The sequence below is a fragment of the Chamaea fasciata genome, unplaced genomic scaffold (assembly GCF_029207755.1).
Source record: "Chamaea fasciata isolate MVZ Bird 193981 ecotype frontalis unplaced genomic scaffold, bChaFas1.0.hap1 SCAF_2, whole genome shotgun sequence".
NCBI classification, from domain to species: Eukaryota; Metazoa; Chordata; class Aves; order Passeriformes; family Sylviidae; genus Chamaea; species Chamaea fasciata.
The window spans coordinates 83,142,727-83,165,599 of NW_027094087.1; the positions used below are offsets into that span (position 1 = coordinate 83,142,727).

Here is a 22,873-nt window from a genome sequence, read left to right on the forward strand (position 1 = left end):
GGAAGGGGCGCGGCCCGGCCCCAGCCCCGCCCGCCGCGGGTCACATTCCCCTTCCCGCGGCCCCGCCTTCCCCGCGCCGGCGGCGTTCCGGCGCCCGGGCTGGCTGCCGGCGCGCTCCCGGCTCCCGCTGCGGCCGCCCTGCAGCCGGGGGAGGTCATTCCCGCCCCTGCCAGCACCCGCGCTGCGCAGATTTTACACTCCTGACAGAAAATCGCAGAATCACAGAACGCTTTGGGTCGGAAGGGGACCTTGAAGATCGCCCAGTTTCAACCCACCCTGCCGTGGACAGGGACGCCTTCGACTGGACCATCTCGCTCAAAGCCCCATCCAGCGTGGCCTTGACCACTTCCCGAGATGACACATCCACAGCTTCTCCGGGCAACCTGTTCCAGTGCCTCACCACCTTCACAGTATGGATTTTTTCCTAATATCTAATCTAAAACATACCTTCTGTCACTTTGGTACCATTCCCTCCTGCCCTGTTACCACATAAATAGTCTTGCCCCATTTTCCCTGTAAGTTTCCTTCAGGCACGGGAACGCTGCACTTAGGTCACCCCGAAGCCTTCTCTTTTGCAGGCTGACATAGACACAAGCTTGTTTGCCGTAAGGGAGAGTGACATTTTACTGGGCCAGGTAAAGTGAGCGGTTAATGAATCGATTTAATCCAGGTCACCCACGCTCAGCACGTGCTTTACCCAAACTGCTTTAATCTCATACAAAGTAAATGGATAAATACAGTTAGACCAATATTTGTCCTCAGCGCACAGCAAGGAGTCTTTGAAGCAGTCACGACAAGCGTCAGGCTCAGAGGGTTCTTTGATTTCTCTAGGACTATGTCTGAGTATTCTTTACACAGCTGCCTTGTAACATTAGGTGCGAACAACCAACACTGCCAAGATACCTGTGGTAGCTCCTCATGGAAGATGCAGCTCTGCCTCTTTAAACTCAAGATAGTTGTGTCACATCCCTTAGTGACACCAGTTCCTATCTTTTTAGTCTTCTCAGGATTTGTGTTGACATTATCCCAGCCTGCACAAGCAGCTGCTTCATTTTTGCTACACCTGGAAAGAAAACCAATCTTGGCTTTCCCTTGCAGGATACCCATAACAAAGCCACTCCTCATAACGTTACCCACTGTGTTGTATCTCAAAAATGGTCCCTCACTGTCACAAAAATTAAATTTCTACACCACTCAAAGCACATGGATAAATGTTAGGCTGATTTTATTCTCTAAGGCAACATTTCATTCCCCAATATAAAACTAACCTAGTTTTCTTGACATGAACTTTCCACTTAAAAAATAGTGTTATGTGTGTGTGTGTGTATAAATATATACTTTAAGATTAAAAAGCTGCTAAGCAATTTACAGTCATTAACTGACACAGTAGGACACTGGCTTTTCTGTGTTTTACCAAAAGATACCAAAACTGTGAAGACTTTGAAAAAGTTAACAGCTGGTGAAAATGGTTTCTCAAATGGACTAAAAATTTTAAACCTGTACCACCTAAACCAGTACAGTATAAACAGAAGCATCTAAGTACTGAGAACTAGGTTCAAAGTTTAAAGGAGCTAAAGGACTTCATGTGCCTGTGATCATGCCAAATGCTGATAATGTGTATGTGTACATATTCCTGAGGTAAGAGTAATGTCCAAAGCAAGTCAGTTTAGTCTCCCTTTTCCACTCGTGTCTCCCTCTGCTCTCCTCCCTTCAAAAACACCTCTCAACCAAGCTAAAACAATAATGAATAAATACCTGAAAACATTAACTGGACTCCCCTAAGCATTTTAGATGCTTCTGGAACTTCAGTTGTTCTGTTAATCCCCTCTCGTGTTTTCTCAGCTGCTAGTTCTGCTTAACATACATCTGTTTAAAGTACGAATTTGAGCGCTTTCAATTTGGCACATTAAATATTTATTTCAAGGCCAGGGGTTATGCTCAGAAATGGAAAATACTCAAACTATCTCAGAGTAATTTACAACGGCACAGTATTTCAGGCATGTTTGCTCAGTATCTGGCAAGATCTCCATGCATGAGAATGGTGGTAACCTGCCTAATTTAACCCGTTCTCATAGGGCAATCCAGGTGTACAAAACATCCTTGTGACCAAGGAATTTCACAAGAGTGGTCAGTGTAGGTCCTTTTGCATGGCTATGGACAGGATTTTTTTAGGGCTTAGTATCTACTATGTGTACAAACATCTTGTAAAGTTTAAAAGGCCAAAGAGCAAAAATACACCTGCATGACCTCAGGAAGCTCTAACAGGGTCTCTGGTGACCACTTCCATGCTGTGTTTTGTGAAGACAGCTGTGAGTCTACTTGTACGACATCTACAGTGTCACAAGGAACTTAAGAGACACTGCTTAAGACTTAAATTTGTAGAACAAACCTCACAAAAATCAACAGGAATTTTTCTTTTCTTTTGACACAATGGAGTTTTTGTCTTTAATGCTCTTCCAATATGAACTGCATTGCTGAGATAAATATATGAACTGTGTTGCTGAGATAAATATGCTTAGGATTGATTATATCCCAGACTTTCAACAATACCAGTGATGTAAATGACACATTTGCCTTTACCACAATGCTGCTGCCTTAGAGGCCTAGCTCCTGAGATGCACAAGGCAAGAACAGATAGCTGAATTTTCTTGCTAACAACATATAGCCTCCTTATCCTACCTGCCTGAAAATCAGAGATGCTGCAGAAGTGAAAGCCTTTCAAGGTTTCTGGTCTGTCTTGTATATTGCATTAATATTATCAATATCTTTAAAAATAAAATTGCAATTAAAAAATCCATACCCATCTTTTCCACTGCATACATTTAATATTACTGAGGAGCTAGTTTCCTTTTTTTAAAGATAACTTTGAATTTTGACTAGCAATAATATCAATGCATCTCCTAAACCACAAATGCATAGAATGAAGCAGTTCTTAATCATAAATCCCAATAAAAAACCCCAGCCAACCAAAATCTAACACACACACTCTCTAAGTTATGTATTTGCCAGTAGCAGATATGAGAGTCTAGGAATACCAGGTGAAGGATGAGGTGGGCAGTCACTGTAATTTTCCAAACAATTCTTTCTACAGAGAGCTATTATGACAGACAGTAAATTAGACTGGTGACACAGACTTCTTGACAGCTGTTGCCACTCGATGCACACCCAACTGTGGAGCAGTAAATCTTGAAGCTCTAGCAAGCAACCAATGTACAGCAATGCAGGAACAGAGCACATGTTAACCCTGACTACAGAGTTTGAAGTGACTCAAGCCCCAGCAAACATTTCTGCCAAAGGAGACTTCATTCTACCTGTGAGCAAACTTCAGTCCAATGAAGACATTAAGACTACAGCCTGCTGGTAGGTACCAGTATAGGGCAGCTGAGCCCTTTGTGGCCAACTGATCTGTACCCATGCAAGAACCTGCTATTCTGACTAAAAGCAAGGTTGCTATTTTATGAAAGGGTAATGGAAATAGTTTAGGCTTATGAATTGGAATTAGCTGTAAAGCAGTGTGTGGGAAGCTTGATTTCCCCCCAACCCCATTTGCTAAAAACGAGTCACAAAAACAAGCATTGAGCTAGAAATAAATCATTTATTTTAAAACAATACAGGTTAATAAATAGATTAGTTATCAGAAAACTTAATAAATAGCCTCTTATAATTTACACAAGGCAAATACAACATGCCTATACCTATTTTTTAAAAAGCAAAGAGAGTAAGCTTGACTTGTAAGCCATTAACAAATCTATATATACATTATTTGGAAGCTAATAAAATAAACCATTTTTACGTAATCTGTAGTAACTATATTGCAAGAGCATTGAAGCAACCAAACCTGACATTGTATTTTTGTTGCCAACTACCTTTTCCCTATATCCCATTAGAACTACTTTTTACATTCCAGGGGAAAAAAAAAAGGAAATAAAAAAAAAAAGAAGAGAAAGTGTCACAGTTAAAAAAAAATTACTTAAAAATACCCCTTTTGTGTAATATTTTCCAATATTTTCCACTCTACAGAGCAACTGTCTGGGGAGGGATGTGGACATGGAAAGACCCAACACAACCGCAAACAATAAAGAAACCCCAAACTTAAGTGCAGCTTTTAAAAAGAAATTTCTTAATCCATAACATTTCAACATTGCTGTCTGATACACTTGGGCACTAGTAATGATAACTGTTGACAACATTGGTGCCTAATACAGTACACATAAAAAATCTGTATTCTGTAAGCCCAGAGATAGCACCAAAGAATTATTACAAAGATAACAGGTAACAGAAAAACATTTGATAATGCTTGATTTAACAGTAAAACTTCAGCAGTTACACCATCTCAAGACAACTGGGGAATTATCTGTAGAATCCTTGATGTCTTATATTTTTAGAACAAGAATGTGAGCGGGGGGTACAACGTGCAAACAACTTCCCATTGAAAGCACCCCCTATTTATTAACTCCAAATTTCTTCAAATACAAACCCTGTATTTTTTTAAAATGAAATGAAAGCTAAACCTCACTTTCTAGAGTTTCAACAACTTAATCCAGTGTTTCGATTTTTCAGTGCTAGTTGCTTCAGAAAAATACATATGTTCCAATACAAATCAGTGTTATTAATAGGAAGCCTCACTTGTCAAACCGTGATATGACAGGTTCTTATTAATGTTAGTTGCAGCTCACTAATAAATAGGCCCTATTTACACATACAGAGTCCTGGAAAGTCAATACAGCAGATAACTTGTTTAGATTTTTTTTGTTTTTTACAGAAGTATTTAAGGTGTAAGAAATGTGGTTTTTTGGTTGTATCAAAAAGGTTTCTATTCTCCTACTGAACATTTGAGGGATTTTTGTGTTTGACACCTAATAAAGATCATCGTGACTGACAAATGCAAATCCTCCATACACTGAAGGGATAATGATCAAAGAGCTATCCTCAAGTGAGTACCAAGTAAATATGTTTGACAAGTGTAATAGAAGTCAGACATACAGAGTGAAGTGCCTTTCATATGGATCTGAACGTAATTAAAATGCATTCCACCACTGTAATGAGTCCACTTTTTGTATGTGTAGCCTCTCCCACTTCCGCTTTGCAATCAGAACTGAAGTCACTTGGCTTGCAGCTATCAATGCATGTAACACAATGAGAACGTGAAAAGGACAGGCCCATGAGGGATGCCAGGGCTCAGGAGACAACTATGCACATTTGCTCCCTGAGATGATGGAATGCACATATCTGTCTTATTCAAAGTGCTTACTTGTCAAAGGGGTGGGAAAAAAAAAGGGGGAACAGCTAAAATTCAACTTTGACAGTGCCTCCTTTTAAATCAGAAAAGCAATGGGACTAAAAAAGGTAGGACACCTAGAAAGAGGAGGGCGTGGGATGGAGGGGGAAAGAATCATATCAACAGTGACAACAGAAAATGCTAATACATTTCTAAAGTTAGAACTGAACCAGATCCAGGTACAGCAGAACTTGAAAGAACACTGCTACACACTGAACAAAGTAGCAAAAATAAAACTTCAGTTACTTAGCATTCAAGAAGTAAAAGGCTGCAGATACAAATGATGTGCAAGGCCACGAGAATTTCTTTCACCTTATGTGCTGGCTTCTGACATCTTTGTTTTAAACATCAAGGTTAATTAGACATTTCTAGAAAGCTCATCACAGATGAGGAGAAGCTGGGGAGAAGAGAAGAAAACTATGCTGACATTTATTTATTTAGTGTTTACAATGGTCAGAAGACCACAGAACACAGTTGCTACTTAATTCTTCCTCTGCATAGTGAGCACTTACCAAGTAAACTTTGTGTGGTGCAGGAAATGTCAAGGTTTAGACAGGGCAATCAAGTTATTTTGAATCTAATATTTACTAAGAATTTGCATCTAACATATTAGGACAGGCACTTTATAAATAATTAAGAATTAATTTTAAAACCAACCAAGACAAACAAATATGGCCAAAGGAGGAATAAAATGAGACTACATTTCCATTCTGACTTAAGGATTTTCATAGAGATTAAAGGCTAATACAAAACCAACATACAACCCATGAACTCTGAAGCTGAATTTTGAAAAGACAACTTGACTGCTTCAGAAAACATTGTTTTAAAAAGTAGGTTAGTACAGATCTCATAAGCTATGTGCAGTTCCAAATTCAATAGGGAAAAAAAAAAAAAGGGGAATTAATATGACAAAATATAAGTGTTTGCTGAGAACCAAGATACCATCTTCCAATCAATAATGGACAGAGGCTAGTTTAACCAGATTTCATAGCCCAATCACCCTCATCTACAATTCTCAAACTTTCTAAAAACCTTGCACAATATTTGAAAATCCATGAAGATGGTCTTTTCTCTGCTAGTGCTACTCTATTTCATAAAGATACCCAGTTACTGTGTGCCAGCCTATAACAATGCACATTTCTGCCAACTCAGAGCCATCCCCCTGTGATACGAAGTTTTAAAACAAGCTTGCAAATAACACAGAAGGGCTCTTGCTCCCTCAGAACAGTCCCTTCAGAAAGCTAAATCTTTTGGATTCACTTTTGCAATTATTGCTGCCATTAGTAGAGCGTACAGCATTCGTTTTAAATGAAAATGGAGGCTGAGTTTTAAGGAAACCTCAATTCAGGTCAACAAAAAACATCACAAGAGCAGACAGTATCACTCTCCACTAATCAACGTCCATGTTCCTGTCAGGCTACATTCAATACAAAGCTACATTCATGATTTCTTCATAAAGTGTTGTGAATTTTCTCAAATACTGCCCTGTAATCACATGAGGATTTTCTGTTTTCTTGGGAAATGTTCTGATCTAGAGATGTTGAGTTCCACTGTACTCTTCCATTTTTGTACTTACATGGAAACAAACACTCATTGCTTTTCAAGCCTTCAACTTTTTGACTCATGTTTTCACTACCAAATATAAGCAGAACATGAAATAAACTATTTCATTCTTTAACATATCAATATTCTCTAAATGGTTTAAATTGAGCTGTTCAGAGTCATCCCCCTTGTAGCTTAAGCTGTCTGTACTACTTGTCAAAATATTACATCTGAACTGTTCACACAAGTCTGTGAATTACTGATCTGAATGTATGTCCCTGTCAGTTACCTAAAATTCAACTTTCTGAATGCTTTAGTTTTTTCAGTCTTTAACCTCCTTTTCTCACATTACAAGAACATCAGACCATCTTTTTTGAGCTATGAGAAATCTCATGCTCTTCTCTCTCTTAATTTTTTTTTTCTGGTCCCTATTTATTAGCTGTTTCACAAAACGGTCTCTTGCATTTAGTCACGAAACTAAAATAAAGGTATGCTGGACTGATTTCAACACTCCTCTTCCTGTTAGGACTACGAGTATTTCAGAAGCTGTCAAGGCATCCAGGGGTTTCAGTTCAGGTTTGTAAATTCTTCCAAAGAGATATGGTCCTTCTAGATGCTTTATGTGTTTAGAATTTGAATATAGTCCAATACAGTAGACAATGAAATTGAATTATTAAGCCAGTATAGACCATCTGAAACAAATACATTCACGATTATGCAGGTTTTTTGATTGCAAAGGCACTGAAACAGTTCTGAGCTGCTTACAAATAAGCCACCATGCAGGCAATGAGTCTGTGCATCATTTCCACATCCTTGGGAGTCTTTCTACCTGTCCCAATTAAAAACTCTCAGATGAATGCAGTATGTCTTAATGTATGTAAGTTACAAAGAAAAATGCATACCTGGACACTACCATGAGCTGATAAGTAATTAGTGAAAGATATTTAAGGGTCCATTGCTCTGTATAAAGAATTCAATTTAAAACTCCCCTGTGTCTTCACCGCATGGCAGACAAAGTTGCCAAGACAGTCACTAAAAAGAACAAATCTGCAGTCCATGATCCAACCAACATTTGTCTAAGAATCCACAGCCTTGACGGTGAAGACATTGCTATACTGAAGTTCACAAATTGTTCCACTTACTTTTCCCCCCTTATTTTAAGGTATACATCACTTATGATGAAAGGTATCAGATTGAGTGCATTAGAAACTGATGTCCTCTGCCCACAGAAATGGTACCTCAGAAGACACAATACAAGTTTTCAGATAGTCTGTCAGAATATTCACAGAGCTTTTCTGATGGGCTACCTTTTACAGTGAGGAAATACATCGGTCTCTATGCTGACTCAATCAGTAGTTCCAATTAAGTTCATTTATTGTGTTGACTGGGTTACATGGACAGCTGTTCCTTTGAAACTGGATGGAGGCATCCAATTAATTTCACATAGGCCACCAAATTGTCAGAGGGCAGTTACCAACCTGAATCCTATTTGAAACAGTGACCTAGAAATGAACAGCTCTGCATCCTTCCCTGAGCCATCCAGTTTCCCCTCAAAAATATTTTAATCTGTCTTCATGTTGGGTTTGTTTAAATCTCCAATATTAAAGTTGAATTCCTTGAAGACCTGTATAAGAACAATTCCAATAGATACTGTGGTGAATCCACAAGCCATGCCCAAAAAATCTACTACTCCTACATTACTCCATTCCCTGAAAAGAATGGCTGAAGCCAGCAAGACTAAGGTGGTAAACACAACATAGTAGATGGCACCAAACACAGAGGAGTCAAAACACTCCAGTGCCTTGTTGATGTATCTGAACTGAATGATAATGCTACATCCTAATACTGCCAGAAGTACCAGACAGAGGTACAGAGCCCTTTGACTTGATGGGTTATTGTGAAAGATATCTTGTGCAGCCAGCCCAATGCCTTTTGTGCTAGGAACAGTGAAACTGCCCAACAGAGAGCAAATACTGATGTAAACCATAATATTAGTAGGTCCATGAGCTGGAGCTATCCAGAAGATAAGCAGGAGAAGCATTAGCAGCACTATGCAGAGATAACCCACGAAAACTGGAAAACAAAAAGAAAACAAGAAAATATCAAGATAAGAACTCTAGATCTTCTAGAGATTTTAGCAGGCAAATAATGTCCTAGCAGTGACTTTCAGGTATACATCACAATTAAGATTTGCTATTCAAGATAGATCCAAATCACTGAGCATCCAGAAATACTGGCATCCATGACTAATGATGTTGTCATGTTCTTTGGGAAAAACACATAACCATATAGAAAATTACACACTGTGGCATATTTGAGATGGCTTTTTTAAAATCTTACTCTCTTTTCCATTAGGACTATACTCCTTAGAGTCTCCTATGTCAGACAAAAGGATAACACCTCATTCATAAACAGTTCATTAAGGCATAAACAGTTCATTAAGGCACAGTGTGTAGATCCAGCAAAGAGCTTAAACATAAGGTTAGATCCCACTAAGGTGAGGACATGAGTAGGGACAGTTAACACAAGCATGAAGCCATATTACTTACATTACACCATCAGTACACATATAAGATCAGTGAAAAACATTTCATGTTTTAGAGTTTTAAAGAAATATATAGCCAATGCACTTTGTTCAGATTGAAATGGTAAATTGAGACCAAGGTATTTGTTTTCTTTTCTTTGTTTGCAGATTTTTTGAATAGCTGATGTTATTAGGTTTGAGTTTCTCTCACTTAAAGCAAATACAAGAAAAACAATAGTTGGCAGTTTAGGTCTTAAGCAAGAAAAATAAAAGTGGGCCTGGAACATATTAGTACCAGTATGTATTCCTCCAGCTGGTGAGAAAGAACAGGCATTTCAGCATATGTCTCAACAGCCTATTTCTACATACCTTTATTGTGCAAAGAAATCTGGGAACATAACTGGTATTTAGTATAAACTTCTAACTAAAAAAAAAAAAAACGGAGAAATAAAAAAGAGAAGAAAGACAGTATTTTTTTTGTTTTGTATAAAACAACTTAAATTGAGATCCTAGATTTATACTTTTCATCTTTAAATAGCAAGATACAGTTTTCCATAATGTTGTAAAATTACAAGTTCAGCTGGCCATTGTTCTGAGCTTGCTATGCAGGATAACATTTTCAAAAGTATCCATGTTTTCCTTTCTGCACATATGTCCCAATAAATATGACAAGTTCTAAGAAGAGCAGGGGCATAGTTTTCTTACACAAAACCTTTACTGGCTCGCCTCTGTCACGTCATGATTTTTTCAAAAGTCAATTTCCCAATCTGATAGAAGTGCTAAGCCTCTTCCTCAAGCGTGCTCCTGCTCAACCTCAGAAAACCATTATGAATTAATGAAAAAACAAACTACCTGGATTTGTAAGCTTCTCTTCAAGCTCAGCCTGTGTCGTTACACTCTCGGACTTTGGGGAATGGATAATGAGAACAACAGACCCAGCACAGCTCAGCAAACATCCCAGCTTGCCAAGAATGTTCAGTTTCTCTTTCAGTAGGTAAGAAGCTAAGATGGACCTTTGAAAAGAGGAAGAAAGAAGTTTGACTACATCCTGTTAATAATGTTCTAACAATGCTGTGCCATATGAATTTCCCTTTTAAAGGAATACCATAACATGTTGATGAATTCTTAAAATGTATTTCTGACTTGTCTGAGGAAAGATTTATCCATTTGCAGTTTTACTCAATCCTTGACATCTCACCTTAGGGAAAAAACCCCAAAACAACACAAGACAAAAACTGCAATAAAACTCCTAGCCACAACACCCCAGAAAACAAAACCACATCACCCCCTCAAACACCGCATCCCCCCCCCCCCCAAACAACCAAAACTCCCCAAACCAACATCTGATCCCTGAGGCAGACATCTACCCATTACCATTTTGGTGAGCTGTCACAAGGCCCCATTTTATAGCTGCTAAGCAGTCATGAGACAAAAAGTGACTTTTGGTTACAAAGATCCCAGGGCTCAGCTCAGACATGTAGCTGACCAAAGTAAGCAAAAATATGTGGCCTAGGATAAAATAATAGGTGGTACTTAGAGCACCATCAAAGTGTTTCATAGTGATAGAACTGAAGACAGCCATGAAGCAATGCCACTACACTCTGAAGCAGACAACCAGTGCAACAGAAAAATCTCAAAGCACTGTACAGCTTTGTTTTCAAAGAGTTGTGCTTTTTCACCACAGTGGTTCCACAACTGTAGTTCATCTATTCACAAAACATTAATTACATACTAAACTCCTTAAACTCACTGCCTTTTCTGTGCCTCCCACAAACGTAACTTCTAAATAGCTGAGGGCATGCATATACAAGGAACTCCCTTGAGTTTTCCTCCTTGGGAAGAGGCCAGATCCAATGAAATGAAATCAGCATCAATAAACACATGAGGGCTAGCAGGATAGAGGGTAGAGAAAGACTGTGAGACAAAAGGAAAGATCTACATAGTAAGGGAACTGTGAACAAGAGAATAGGCAGAAAAGTCCAGAACAACCACAGAAAAGGGAGGGAAAAAATGGGTTTTTTTCTGTTCCAAATCATAGTGAGAGCTAAAAGCAGAAGATACCCAGGAAAATCCTTCTTCACCACTGCCTTCCCCCAGCCCAGCTTTCCTGGGGAAAACAGTAATAGGTGACATTATAGCACATCATGAACAGCCGTAAGTCTGATGTTTCTTAGTGGACTTCCAGTGAGCACTGAGTCCATCTGACATTTTATTAAGTAGTAATAACATCCAGATAAGAACAAGAAAAGCAAACTCTTACCCAAATGGAACGCCAAGAGCTCCCAAGGGCGTCACTAGCACAGTTGGGACTGCAGTGTAGGCCAAGAAATTCCCTATTTGACCCAGTGCCACTGTCAAGAGAACCAGAAATAAGCCTTTAAAGCCCTTTGTAAAAATAAGTAATCAAAACTTGCCCAACACTGTTCGGGAAAGACTGACCTAACTGGAAAACAGATGTTATAATTTACTTAGTTCTGTTAATTTTGCATGTAAACAAGATGGCTGGAATTTTTCTATAGTTTTGTATTTGTTAATACAGGATTTATATTTGCCACACAAGAGTATCCAAGGGGGCACAGTAAATAATCTCATTTGTAACTTCTCTTAGTTAAATATAAATAAGACTATGTATGAGTTAGAAACACTCATGGATTATAATCTCAGTATTACACCCAAATATTTATATGAGGAGGGGTAAAAGTACATATAATCCATGGTTTCATGTTTAGAATGTGCATTCATGTAAAACAAATGTACTTGATTATAGTTCCTAACAGCAGTGTTACTTTTGGGGGAGGAAATAAAGACAGTGCTGAGGAATCTTCTACTGAAACACTAAGCACATGCATAAGGGTTCTTCAATACACTACATCAACTTTTCATAACACTATGTAACATCCGAAGTCATTCCTGACAACGATAAAAAGAACATGCCTGACAACCCACAGTAACAACCTCAACCTTATTTTTCTTTCCTCCAGTAAAAGCAAGTTCCAAGATATACCACAGTATTGCACATCACAGCTGTGAGAACAGTTCATGTGTTCAAGTTTTCAGTTAAAAAATAAAAGCTGGATAGTTTTGCAAGTGCTGGCAAGTTTATAATAGCTCAACACACTTGCACAGTTACTGGGTCTGTGGTAACTGGCAAGAAGCTTGAGACTGAGCACAAATTACATACAGCTCAAATTTCCAGTTGCTGTTAAAAGCCATTATCAGCATTTAAAAACATTTCAAGAATCCAAGATGTCTTTATGCTCAGGCTGGCACTGCCCTCAACTATCAAATATCATTACTATCATCCAATTCTTTGCATCTGCAAAGCACTCTGCAAACATTAATTAATTTACCAATTTAGCTCACATAATCAGTAGAGCTGAAGACCTGTGTAACCTACAGGAAATATGAAGGAGACAAACAAGTTGCAAAACTGCAGAGTGTGGCAAAATTATACTAATTAAATTCACTGAGGATTTCTCTATGTGCAGGAGTGAGACAGAGAAATTGATGAGCAGCATTTCTAAGGCACATGAGACAGTGGTGATCTCTCTGTCCTGGGAACAGAGGAACTCAGTTATCAGCCTCAGGTTGTTTGGAGATCTGTGTGGCAACTCTGGCATTATCTTCAAGGCATCTGAAGGCATTGGGGCAGATCTTGGATGGAGAATGGTCCACACAGCTGGCACTCTGCATTCTTGCAGATTACATACATACATTTCCAAATGACTCTGACAAAAGATTGCTCTTTTTGGATATCAGGTGTCTTAACTTTCTGTTTGAAGAACTCTTAACAGATGGCACCAACATCAATCCATAAAGTAGATCTCTGAGGCTTCAGCCAAATGGAACATATTGTAAGGCAACTGAACTTACTGGAGGTTTTCCATATCACCATGGAGTAGTAATAGTCCCTTTACCCCCACAAATGACAGACCAGGACTACTTAAAATCAATTAAAAAAAGAATCTCAGTAATTGTTACCATCTATCTGATGATGAGGACCTTTGCTGCCAACCTATCCGGTCCTCTCTGAACAGAAATTCCTCATCAGACACATCAGTGCTGTAAGTCAAGACCTGACTTCACTTCTTGAAGGCACACCAAGCTTTTAATATGATAAACAAGTGCCAGTACCCTCAAAATTACTGCAACACAAAATCTGATGCACACTGGCATGTCTCCATTAGCAAGGAAACCAGAAGTAGACCTGTACAGCAAAAGATATCTATTCTAGGCATGTCAGGGGGTTTATTTCAGACTAACTTCAGCCTCCTCCTGCTAGCTTAAAGTCTATTTACAGCTCACATGCATTAAGTATGTTCCTAGAATTCATTTTCCAGCCTAGTTTCATTTTAAAGACCAGGTCAGGAGCTCCAACTCTGCTATGAAATGTGAAATACAGCCCAATCTGTGGTGACAAACAGGAGATGCACTTCACAAGTGTACTCCCCATCTGTAGTACAACACTAATGCAGATGTTTTCACTGTAAGAACCAGCCGCATCTATGCTGCTATCAAAACCTGCACTGAAACTAATTAATTAGCCAATTAATTAATTTAATGCTCATTGAAATACCTGTACACATGCTGCAATCATTCTTTTGACTACAGAGAAAGGAAAAGTCCCTTAGCAGATTCTGCAGCCCTTCCTTTGAAGTCTTCAGTAATCCAGTGGATCCCAGGGCCCCCAAACGGCTGGGCAGCATTATGCTGAGTCAGCATGCCAACACAGAAACACTTATTCACCATCTGAACAAATACCATGAGAACAAGTTGATAGAGTTTATGTGGATTTTGTTAGTCATCCAAACTCCAAATTCTCTGCTTGAGAAAATGATGTCAGCTGTTATCATTTCACCCAGATAACTGGGGGTATTGCTAATTCCACAAGTAACACCTTTTCCCAAACAGCACCTTTCTCTGCATCCCATAGGTGCCTACCTGGCCCTTGATACTGCTTTTTGTGACTGTGCTGCCATTCTGAGTCTATAATATCCACAAGCAATTCTTCTTGCTCAGTTCCTTAGTAAAGCTACTGAGGTTTTGTTTTGAAATACCTGCACCCAGCTACTGGAAAAAAAGCCAACTGATACCATTCCCTTCAGCTGTTTTGCCTTCATTCAATTCAGTCAGCTCTTTTAAGCATGAAATTGTTTTCTCTGATTCATCAAGATAAGTCCTGTAATAAAACCTCCCTTTTTTAACTCCTTCTGCTTAGATATTACAGATGGGAGCCTCAGGATTGACAAATGGTGCACAGATTTATTTCTACTTAGGCAGTAGTGATCCTGTCAGGGGAGGAAGCTGTCAAAGAACTACTTAAACTCAGGTTCAATCAGCTGAGGACTTTTCTTCTGAAGCTCTGTTGGCTTCTACACTTGCTGTGAACTTTGTCGTTCAATGGGATCTATTGGTTTTCATTCCTTTTGCATTCCTTTCTAAGACAACAAAACAAAAAATCAGAGACCTACCTTGGTGCCACAAAACCAGGGGCATAACTGGACTCATGTACTTCTCAGAAACAGCATCAGAACTTTCCAAATAATTCACAAAAGGCTGGATTAGAGTCTAAAAGTGGGGCATGATTCTAAGCTTGTGGGTGGAACTAGGGGTGATGTGTAAGAGGAGAAAGCTAGTTGCTCCCCAAGCTCCAGATTCACATCAGAGAATGAACTTGGTGTTAGCAGAGTTACAAAGATATTAAGGGTAAAATTACACAGATCTCATAACAGCACCACAGAAGGCTTTGCATTGATCTTGCAGATTAAAAGCAAAACTGAAACTGTATCTGGTGAACTAGAAACCAAGAGAGGGTTTTTTTGTTTTTTTTTTAATTGAGGCTGGTTAAATGCTTTCTGATCTAAAACATAACATGTGCTCAATGAGCCCTTTTGTGCAGAGCGACAATTTTAAATTCAGCTTTGACTTTTATTAAGAACTGAGCTGGCCAGTGCAATACAGAGACACAAACCATGCAGGAACCCAGAGTCAGAGCAGTGTGTGACTGCCAAGGGCTGCAAGTACCAAATGGTTTGGAAATGTGGAAAGATGTCTGACTCATGTTTGTCCCAGCTCTTTGCCTTTGCAAACACCACCAGGCATGGTAGCCATGGTAAGAGTTTACTAAAAGTGGGATATTTCTAGGGATGGGGGATGGGAATTTCATGACAAGGGAGTGTGACATTCAAGATGAAAACCCAGATTTCCTGAAGTCTCCTATCACCATCTAAGCAAAGCTCTCTCTCTAAAAAAAAAAACCAAAAAACAAACAAACAAAAAAACCCATAAAAAAAATTAAAACTTCTTAAGATACTTACTTGCAATAGTGCCCGACCACCATACTATATCAGTTAAGTACGAAGTACCTGGAAGTATAGGAAAATGTATTAGAAAAATATGAAATCACATTATTGGAATGATGAAAAACAACAGTCTCAGTTATAAAGGACCTTCATCTTAAACCTACTCTTCAAAGCAACTAAATGTGAGATTAAAAAAAAAAAAAAAAAGAACAATTTTGGATTTGGCTTATGTTTCCAAGTAAGACCTTCTTAAGACAATGTGTTAGTCAGAAGTTCTGGTTTCAGTTTGAAGTACCTATGTGACACAAAAGCAATATTGTGTAGAAAAGCATCCAAAATGTCACCAGCTGCTTCTGAGGGTGACATTTAAACATACAAATTAGAACCACTTCTCGGAGAACTGTAAACCTATGGAAACAGAACGTGATTTGGCTCAGTTAGTCTGTTAATACAACCTCAGTGAAACTGTATCGGAAAAATTGTATCTGAGAAATTGTTTTGGCACACAGGTTTGGCAGGACCATAGTGTTGCCCAATCCTCCTGCATTTAAGCATTGGAAAGTGCCACAACTGAGACCTCTGAATTCCTGACACAGTGCCCTGTTTTAGAGAGGAGTACAAACTCTGCATTGTCCTTAGTGCCTCCCAAATTGGAGGATGATTATTTTCACTGTCAAATTATAAGCTCTTGCCTTGGGATGTGCATAGGTGGAGCCTGTGTACCACAGAAGTTCTGCTGCTGTAGAACATCAAGGCTCATGACCACTTCCTAAAGCATGGCCGCCACTGAGCACAACCTTGGCATCAAGTTACACTCCTGTGTTTTGCTCCTCTTTCTAGCAATACAGCTCTGCGTTGATTTGGGAAGATGCCCTCTCAAAAGCTGCTGGAGTAGTAGGCAATATTGTACCCACTCTGAAATCCCAAATGGAAGAAAAACACTAACTCTGAGATGACAAAAAGTCACCACTAACTCTGGAGACATATAAAGTATTAAGCACTTGGAAATCACACTATACAATTGAAAGGAGATGAAATATGACTAATGAAAATGGCCAGCTTTAGAGTGGGCGTAGTAATTTTTAGCCTTTTGTTATTGCACATAAAATAAAAACACTGTTGGGGGCAGAAATGATAGAAAATATTGACTCAAGTAAGGTAAGTTCGCAAAATATTTGTCACCCACTGCTGTTTCTAACTAGACAAGGATTGCTAATTACACCAATACGATATTATTGCTTCAAGAGAGAAGACAGTGGAGACTTGAAGTGCCTCCTTGTTAATTATACAACACCTGCTGAAGGCAATGGAAAAAAGACATCATTTGACACTGGCCGTCTCAGACTCGCAGCTCCAACTGCTAGATTCAAAGCAGAACCCTACTGCTTCATAACACAAAATAGAGAGAAACCTCGGGTATTTTCCTGGATGCCTCTTCATTGAGCATGCCAATAGAAAGAACTTCAAAATGCTCAGCAGGATGCACAAACACCAGTAATATCTTCAAAACAGGAAGTTCTACAGCTGCTAGCACTAAGAAAGCAGGCACACGCCTATCACTCACTTAACCCAGTGCTCCACTGAGGGCTTTTCAAGAGTAGGTACACTCAAAATGGAAACTTCCTCCAGCTGCCTTGGGATGCAAAATTATTTTTCTCTTGTGTTTTCTCATTGTTCCCCCCCCCCCCCCCCAAAAAAAAAAAAGCTTGTATTTATGATGCAAACATGATTTCCCTGTGGACAATCAAAATGGGTTACAGCCATCTTGGAGGGAGACTGCTTGCAAAACAAAAGTTTGTCTGATGCCCTTAAATGTAAGGTCATTGCAGAAAAAGAAAAAAAACAAACAAACAAACAAAAAAAAAAAATCAAAAAAACTTTTTACATCAAACTTCCAGGTTGTGGTAACACAGTTCCAAGCTTGCTTTGCTTCACTGCATTCACCCTGAACATGATAGATGCAGCAGGCAATGGAAATGGAAGTACAAATATATATATATAAATATAATATTTATTTGTATATTATTTGTATGTGTACATATATGTACATATTTACAAATGTGCAATGTATACACATTTAGTTCCTTGCCCTGGAACTAAAAAGGACTTTTCATAAAAAAAGAGTTCCTAGAACTTATGGACACACGCTCATACACAGACATCATCAGCTACAAAATGAAATGGCCATTTACCACAGTAATACAACTCAAAGGCATCATGCAACCTGTGTTTACAGTCTTCCCCTTACATAAAAGCATGATAATAAAACCAAATTAATACTTTTTTAAATTGCATTTTCCTATATTCAAAGCATGAAAATGCATCTAGCAAATGCTGTTCAGCTGCATACTTTGGGGAGCTCCAATTTCAAACTAAAATACAAGATCTTCACACTTGTGAATTTACAGCTTTGTTTCGGCTAAACTGTCTAGACAGCACAGTCAGTTCTTGAATATGTTCACCTCCGGAAATAATAATGAGGCATGGGATTTCAATATGAAAAATATAAGAAATAAATTATTTCATGCTACTGATCTGTCTCTTCTCAAAAAAGTGGAAACCACCATGTGACTGATACAACTTTCTGTCTGTGGAAGAGCTGGAATAAACAAGCGACAAGATGTGCTGGTGCTGTTCATGGCAAGACAGTATCTAAGCCACAGAAACTGGTGGTGAAGTCCCACAAGTACACGAAAAATCTGTGTTTGGACGGGAGTGCACGCAACACCCGAGTCCCCGGTGCTGTATTACAGTGTGACAGCCCAGCGCGCTGACCGCACATCAGGAAGCTGTTGCTGATGCGCAGTTAACAACCCCTCGCTGCTCTCCACCGCTAACACACCCTGACTGACCCCCACCTGCCGCCTCTCCGCTCAGTTATCACCTCCCTTGCGCCTCGCTCAGTCACGGACCTCTCTCTCATGTCAAACACGCTTAAGCTGACAAACTGAAGCCGGCACCCCGGTCCAGACGCCGGTGAAGTGTCCCCCACACCCGGCGACACTGCCAAGCCCCGACACGGGCTCTGACACAGCCGAGGGTGCCCGTCCTCCTGGCCCCGCGGGGCGGGCCGGGTCCCTCGGCAGCCCCCCCGCCTCCCGCCCTTCGCTCCGGGCCGGCCGCCGCCGCAGCGCGGGGAAGGGCTGCGGGGCGAGGGAGGGAGCGGCCCCGCGGGTGGCCGGCCCGGCTCGGGGCGGGGGAGCCGTCCCGCACGGTGCCGGGGCCGAGACCCCGCACACCTGGCAGGTTACCGGGGGGGGGGGGGGGGGTCGCGGGGTGCGGAGGGAGACCGGGAAGCCCCTGGAGGGGCGCTCCCACCCGCCGCCACCGCAGCGCCGGGCCCCTACCTCTCCCGCGGGCCCGCACGATCCCCTTCTTCTGCAGGACGAAGGTGGAGCCGTTCACCAGGCTGGAGACCACGGCCACGCTCAAGCCCAGCGACACGGCGGCGGGGCCGGGGCTCTGCGCTGCCCCCTCGCCCGCTGCCGCACCGACCGCCATCCGCATGGCCCCGGCGAGAGCTGCAGGCGCGGCGGCTGCCCGGGCCCAGCGCTCCCGGCAGCGGCTCTGCGCCGGGACCCGCCCTGCGCTGCGCTGCGCCGCGCCGGGGGCGGCTCCGGGCGGGGAGCGGCGGCAGCCGCGGCTCCTGGCGCCCGTCCCGCGCGCGGACGGCAGCGGCGTGACGTCACGGCCGGGCGGCTCTGCCCCGACGGCCCGGCCCGCGCCGCGGCCCCGCGCCGCCCCGGCACAGCGCTGCCCTGCTGGCGCGGGGAGACACCGGGCAGAAGCTCGGAGCTGCGAGCATCCACGGGCAGAGGGTGCGGACACCAGGGGCATGTGGAGAAATGTGCACAGGGATGTGGAAGAAGAGGGGGATGACAGCAGGGCGAAAGGATGCGGAATGACAGGGATGCGAGAAGACGTGCGGCGGGATGTTCTGCAGGGCGGACGAGTCCCGCCGGGCCAGTGTTTCTGATGCGGGAGCAGTGCTTCTTTCCAGAGCTCTCGCTTTCCTGTGGGGTTTCTAAAATTCGCGTCGGCTCCCCGCTCCGCCCAAAAGCGTGGGATGTTGTGACGGCAGGGCCAGGCCGGGGGCAAGGCTGCCATTATAGCCGCCGGCTCAATGTGAGGGGCAGACCGGGACGATCAGCCAGGCACTGGGTGGATACACGCTGGGAAAGCTTGGCCTCTGCCTGCAGTCATGCACATTGCCTGGAAACTGGGGGATCCATAGTCACTCCTGCAGTAAATCCAAAAATCCGCTTTTATTTCCAGGAAAATGTTCACTCTCTTCTAATGGCACAGAGCAAGGTCAGATGCTCACATTTATGAACCTCCCCTCTGAGCTATCATCCAGCATCTTCCAGGTTCTGGGAGGGCAGAACATAAGGCATCCTGCCATTGCAGGGCAGAGCTGGGGATCTCTCTGGTAGCAGTACAGCTGGGCCATCGCAGGGCCACAGATCTCTCTTTGAGAGAACTCGGTCTCTCAAAGATAAAGTGCTGAGCTGAAAGTAATCTTCCTTGCTCAGCAGAAATATTTCGTAGCAGGTATCTTACTGCAGTTCTTACCATTTCCAGATATATGTTGAAATAAATCAATCCATAATGGATTCCTAATAGCAGCAACATCCGTCTAAGGAAATGAGCTATGGTATCTTGGCTTAATAAAAACGAAAGTGGACATTTTTGTAGTTTTTAACAATTGGGCATTGTTCTTAGCATATATTTTGGCATTCCCAAGAAATATGAGTTGAGTGAAGAGGCAAACTCCTGGAAATATTTCTCTTGTCTGCATATTTCTTGGTTTGCCTACTCTGCTTGAGGCAGCTGTCCTAGGAAGGCACAAGAACACTGTGATGATTTTTAAAGATTTAATGGCAAGATACGTAATATTTACTGCAGTAGTGCCCATATTTTCACCTAGGTTTTTTCATCAGGTCGTTGTATCAATACTGAATGTGATGGAAGAGATCTCATCCTTGTGAGACTCACAAGACCTGCAAAATGAGTACACAGGAGGTGGAAGAACAGTTATCCATAGCAACCCTTGGAAACAAAGATAGAGGTGAAGACAAATACAGGCTAATTATAAATATCCATTTCTGATCTATATACAGCCTAGTAACATGTACAGAAAAAAATTATTACAGGAAATAATTTAGGCTTGCACAGTGAAAAAATGATATATATTTAACAGCCTTTGCATCTAATTATCAGGCAGGTTTCTAAACACAGCTCAAACCTGGCCAATTTTTATACTCAAAATCACTCTCTGATGTGGTTAAACCAAGATAAAAACAGGTACCTGAAATCTCAAGGAAACAGTTCATTTCGCTCCAGCCATGTCATTTTAATATCTGACATATAAATCTATTATCCTACTTATAAATCTTATTTATGTCTTTCTGAAGTATGTATTTGGGTAGCTAAGTCTAACATACTTAATCTGCCTTACTCAGTTAGTTACTCTTGCACTTGCCATGTAAAAGGTGTAGTGTTCCTAAGGATTAGTCATAGACTAAAGTAATATGTGCAGCAGTGATAAATATTAAATTTGCAAATATCTTGAAAAATAGCCTGATTTCACCTGATATCTGCTTTATTAAGTTTACAAACAAATTGGATCAAGACATAAAAGTACCTCAATGAAAACAGCTGTTATCATTATTTGAATGGAAATAAGATGACCTTTGTTGAACTATTACATATATATCACATATAAACTCCTTAGGTCCATCTAGTCTTCTGGGGCTGAGTTTCATTGTGATAGCATCATTCCTCCTGCCCAGGCTGTGTCATCATGTATTGCAAAATAAAAGGCTTTGGGTTATTTTGGCTTTGACCTTGCAATGTTCAGTGAGACTGATATCATATCAGGATGTCTTATGAACACACAAATTGCATAGGAGGAACCTCAGATTTATGTGGCATTTCCTCCAAAAATCTCTGCTTCCCTCTATTAGCATGGATCAGCCAAGAGGGAGGAGGGGTATTTATTAGACTTTTATAAGTCTCCTGTCCAAAGGAAGAGATGAGTGATTGAGATAAGCTGGAGTTAAAAGGGAGTGAGCAAAGTTGGTAGATGTTACACCTTTTTTTTGGTAGGGTCAGTGGACCTTTTCTTATTAGGATTTTCCCCCCTGATTTTAGAGGGAAGAAAAAGGCTTGTGCCTGATCTAAAGGAATTTATTGTTTCCTCTCTAATGTCTTGGATTCCTCTGTTATGTTTGGTTTATGTACAAAAAAGATTTTTTTTTTATTGTCCGGCTCTTTTATCAAGGCTAGAGGAAAATCAGATAATTCTGCATCTGGCATAGAATGAAAATACAGTAACTGAGCCCAGAAGATAATCTGAAACTCCTTGTAAAATAGCTGGGAGAGGAGGGTGGAAGTTTACCAACAGCTCGATCAGACCCTGAAGCAACAGCAGTAAATCTCCTTGGCAGAAGCACTATAAAGATCCACTGTGCCAGCAACTGGAGCAGTAGGAACTGAGATTGCAAACTAAACAGCAAGAGGACAGCAGCAATCCTACTTTTCTAGCTCTTGAGAACCAAAGACCAAAGTAAGGGCAGTCATATGAAAACTTGTGTAATGATCCACTGAACCTAAGCCAGAAAAAGCCCCTAAAAAACTTTTATAGGCAGTCTTAATCAGTTAGCTGGTGTCTAAAAAGTAGCTTTGGTATAAGTGGGACATCACTGGTAGGGGTGGTCCTGCTTTGGAAAGGAAGGGAGTTGAACCTTTGTTGCAGTCCAGCCCTTGATTGGCTATGGGCATCCACAGCTATGTATGGGAGAATGAGTGGAAGCCTGCAGAGATGGGTCCTGTCAGCTTTTTGGTTCTGTGTTTCATTAACAAGGACTCCTTTGCGTCTTTGGGCTCAGATTTGGACTTTTAAAGTCCAGAGTGATCTTTGTGAAATGGAATTGTAGTGCTGAGTTCTGCTGCACTATTGACAATGGCCACAAGACTGACTCCTCTGCAGCTGGAGCTAAAAATTAAACTCAGTCTTGATGCCTGAATTTGACTGTCTAGGACTGCAATGAAATGCTGCCTTCTATCTGCAATATTGAGCTTACACAAGCTTCTGTGGTGTCTCTGTCCTATGGGTTACAAGAGGAAAGGTAGCCCTTGGTGTACACCAACTCTCTTCAAGGACAGAACACTAGGCTGCAAATCAAAGCAACTCAGTGCAGTCTTAAGCAGAAAAGTGAGGGGTGG

General features: G+C 41.2%; 1 protein-coding gene across 3 annotated transcripts; it reads right to left on the reverse strand.

Annotated features, from left to right (window-relative positions):
- Positions 1–3,575: 3,575 nt before the first annotated feature.
- Positions 3,576–19,222, reverse strand: NIPA1 (NIPA magnesium transporter 1). Of its 3 annotated transcripts, XM_066176514.1 has the most exons (6): positions 18,994–19,222; positions 15,662–15,709; positions 11,605–11,695; positions 10,197–10,357; positions 9,714–9,768; positions 8,813–8,893 (listed from the first exon to the last, which is right to left on the reverse strand). In XM_066176514.1, the coding sequence occupies exons 1-5, from the start codon at positions 19,151–19,153 to the stop codon at positions 9,752–9,754; spliced, it is 477 nt and encodes a 158-aa protein (XP_066032611.1). In that variant the 5' UTR covers positions 19,154–19,222; the 3' UTR covers positions 8,813–8,893; positions 9,714–9,751. The 3 variants fall into 3 exon arrangements, with proteins under 3 accessions (XP_066032609.1, XP_066032610.1, XP_066032611.1); XM_066176512.1 differs by lacking the exon at positions 9,714–9,768 and having other exon boundaries at positions 3,576–8,893; XM_066176513.1 differs by lacking the exons at positions 9,714–9,768; positions 15,662–15,709; positions 18,994–19,222 and adding an exon at positions 13,921–13,995 and having other exon boundaries at positions 3,576–8,893.
- Between the last annotated feature and the right edge of the window lie 3,651 nt (positions 19,223–22,873).

Excerpts from the sequence above, each read along its gene's own strand:
- NIPA1 (XM_066176512.1), bottom strand. The coding sequence starts at position 19,153 with ATGCGGATGGCGGTCGGTGCGGCAGCGGGCGAGGGGGCAGCGCAGAGC. Across the intron at positions 15,710-18,993 it reads CGTGCGGGCCCGCGGGAGAG|GTACTTCGTACTTAACTGAT; the intron begins GTAGGGGCCCGG and ends CTATACTTCCAG. Across the intron at positions 10,358-11,604 it reads GCTCTTGGCGTTCCATTTGG|GTCCATCTTAGCTTCTTACC; the intron begins GTAAGAGTTTGC and ends CTCTTTTCAAAG.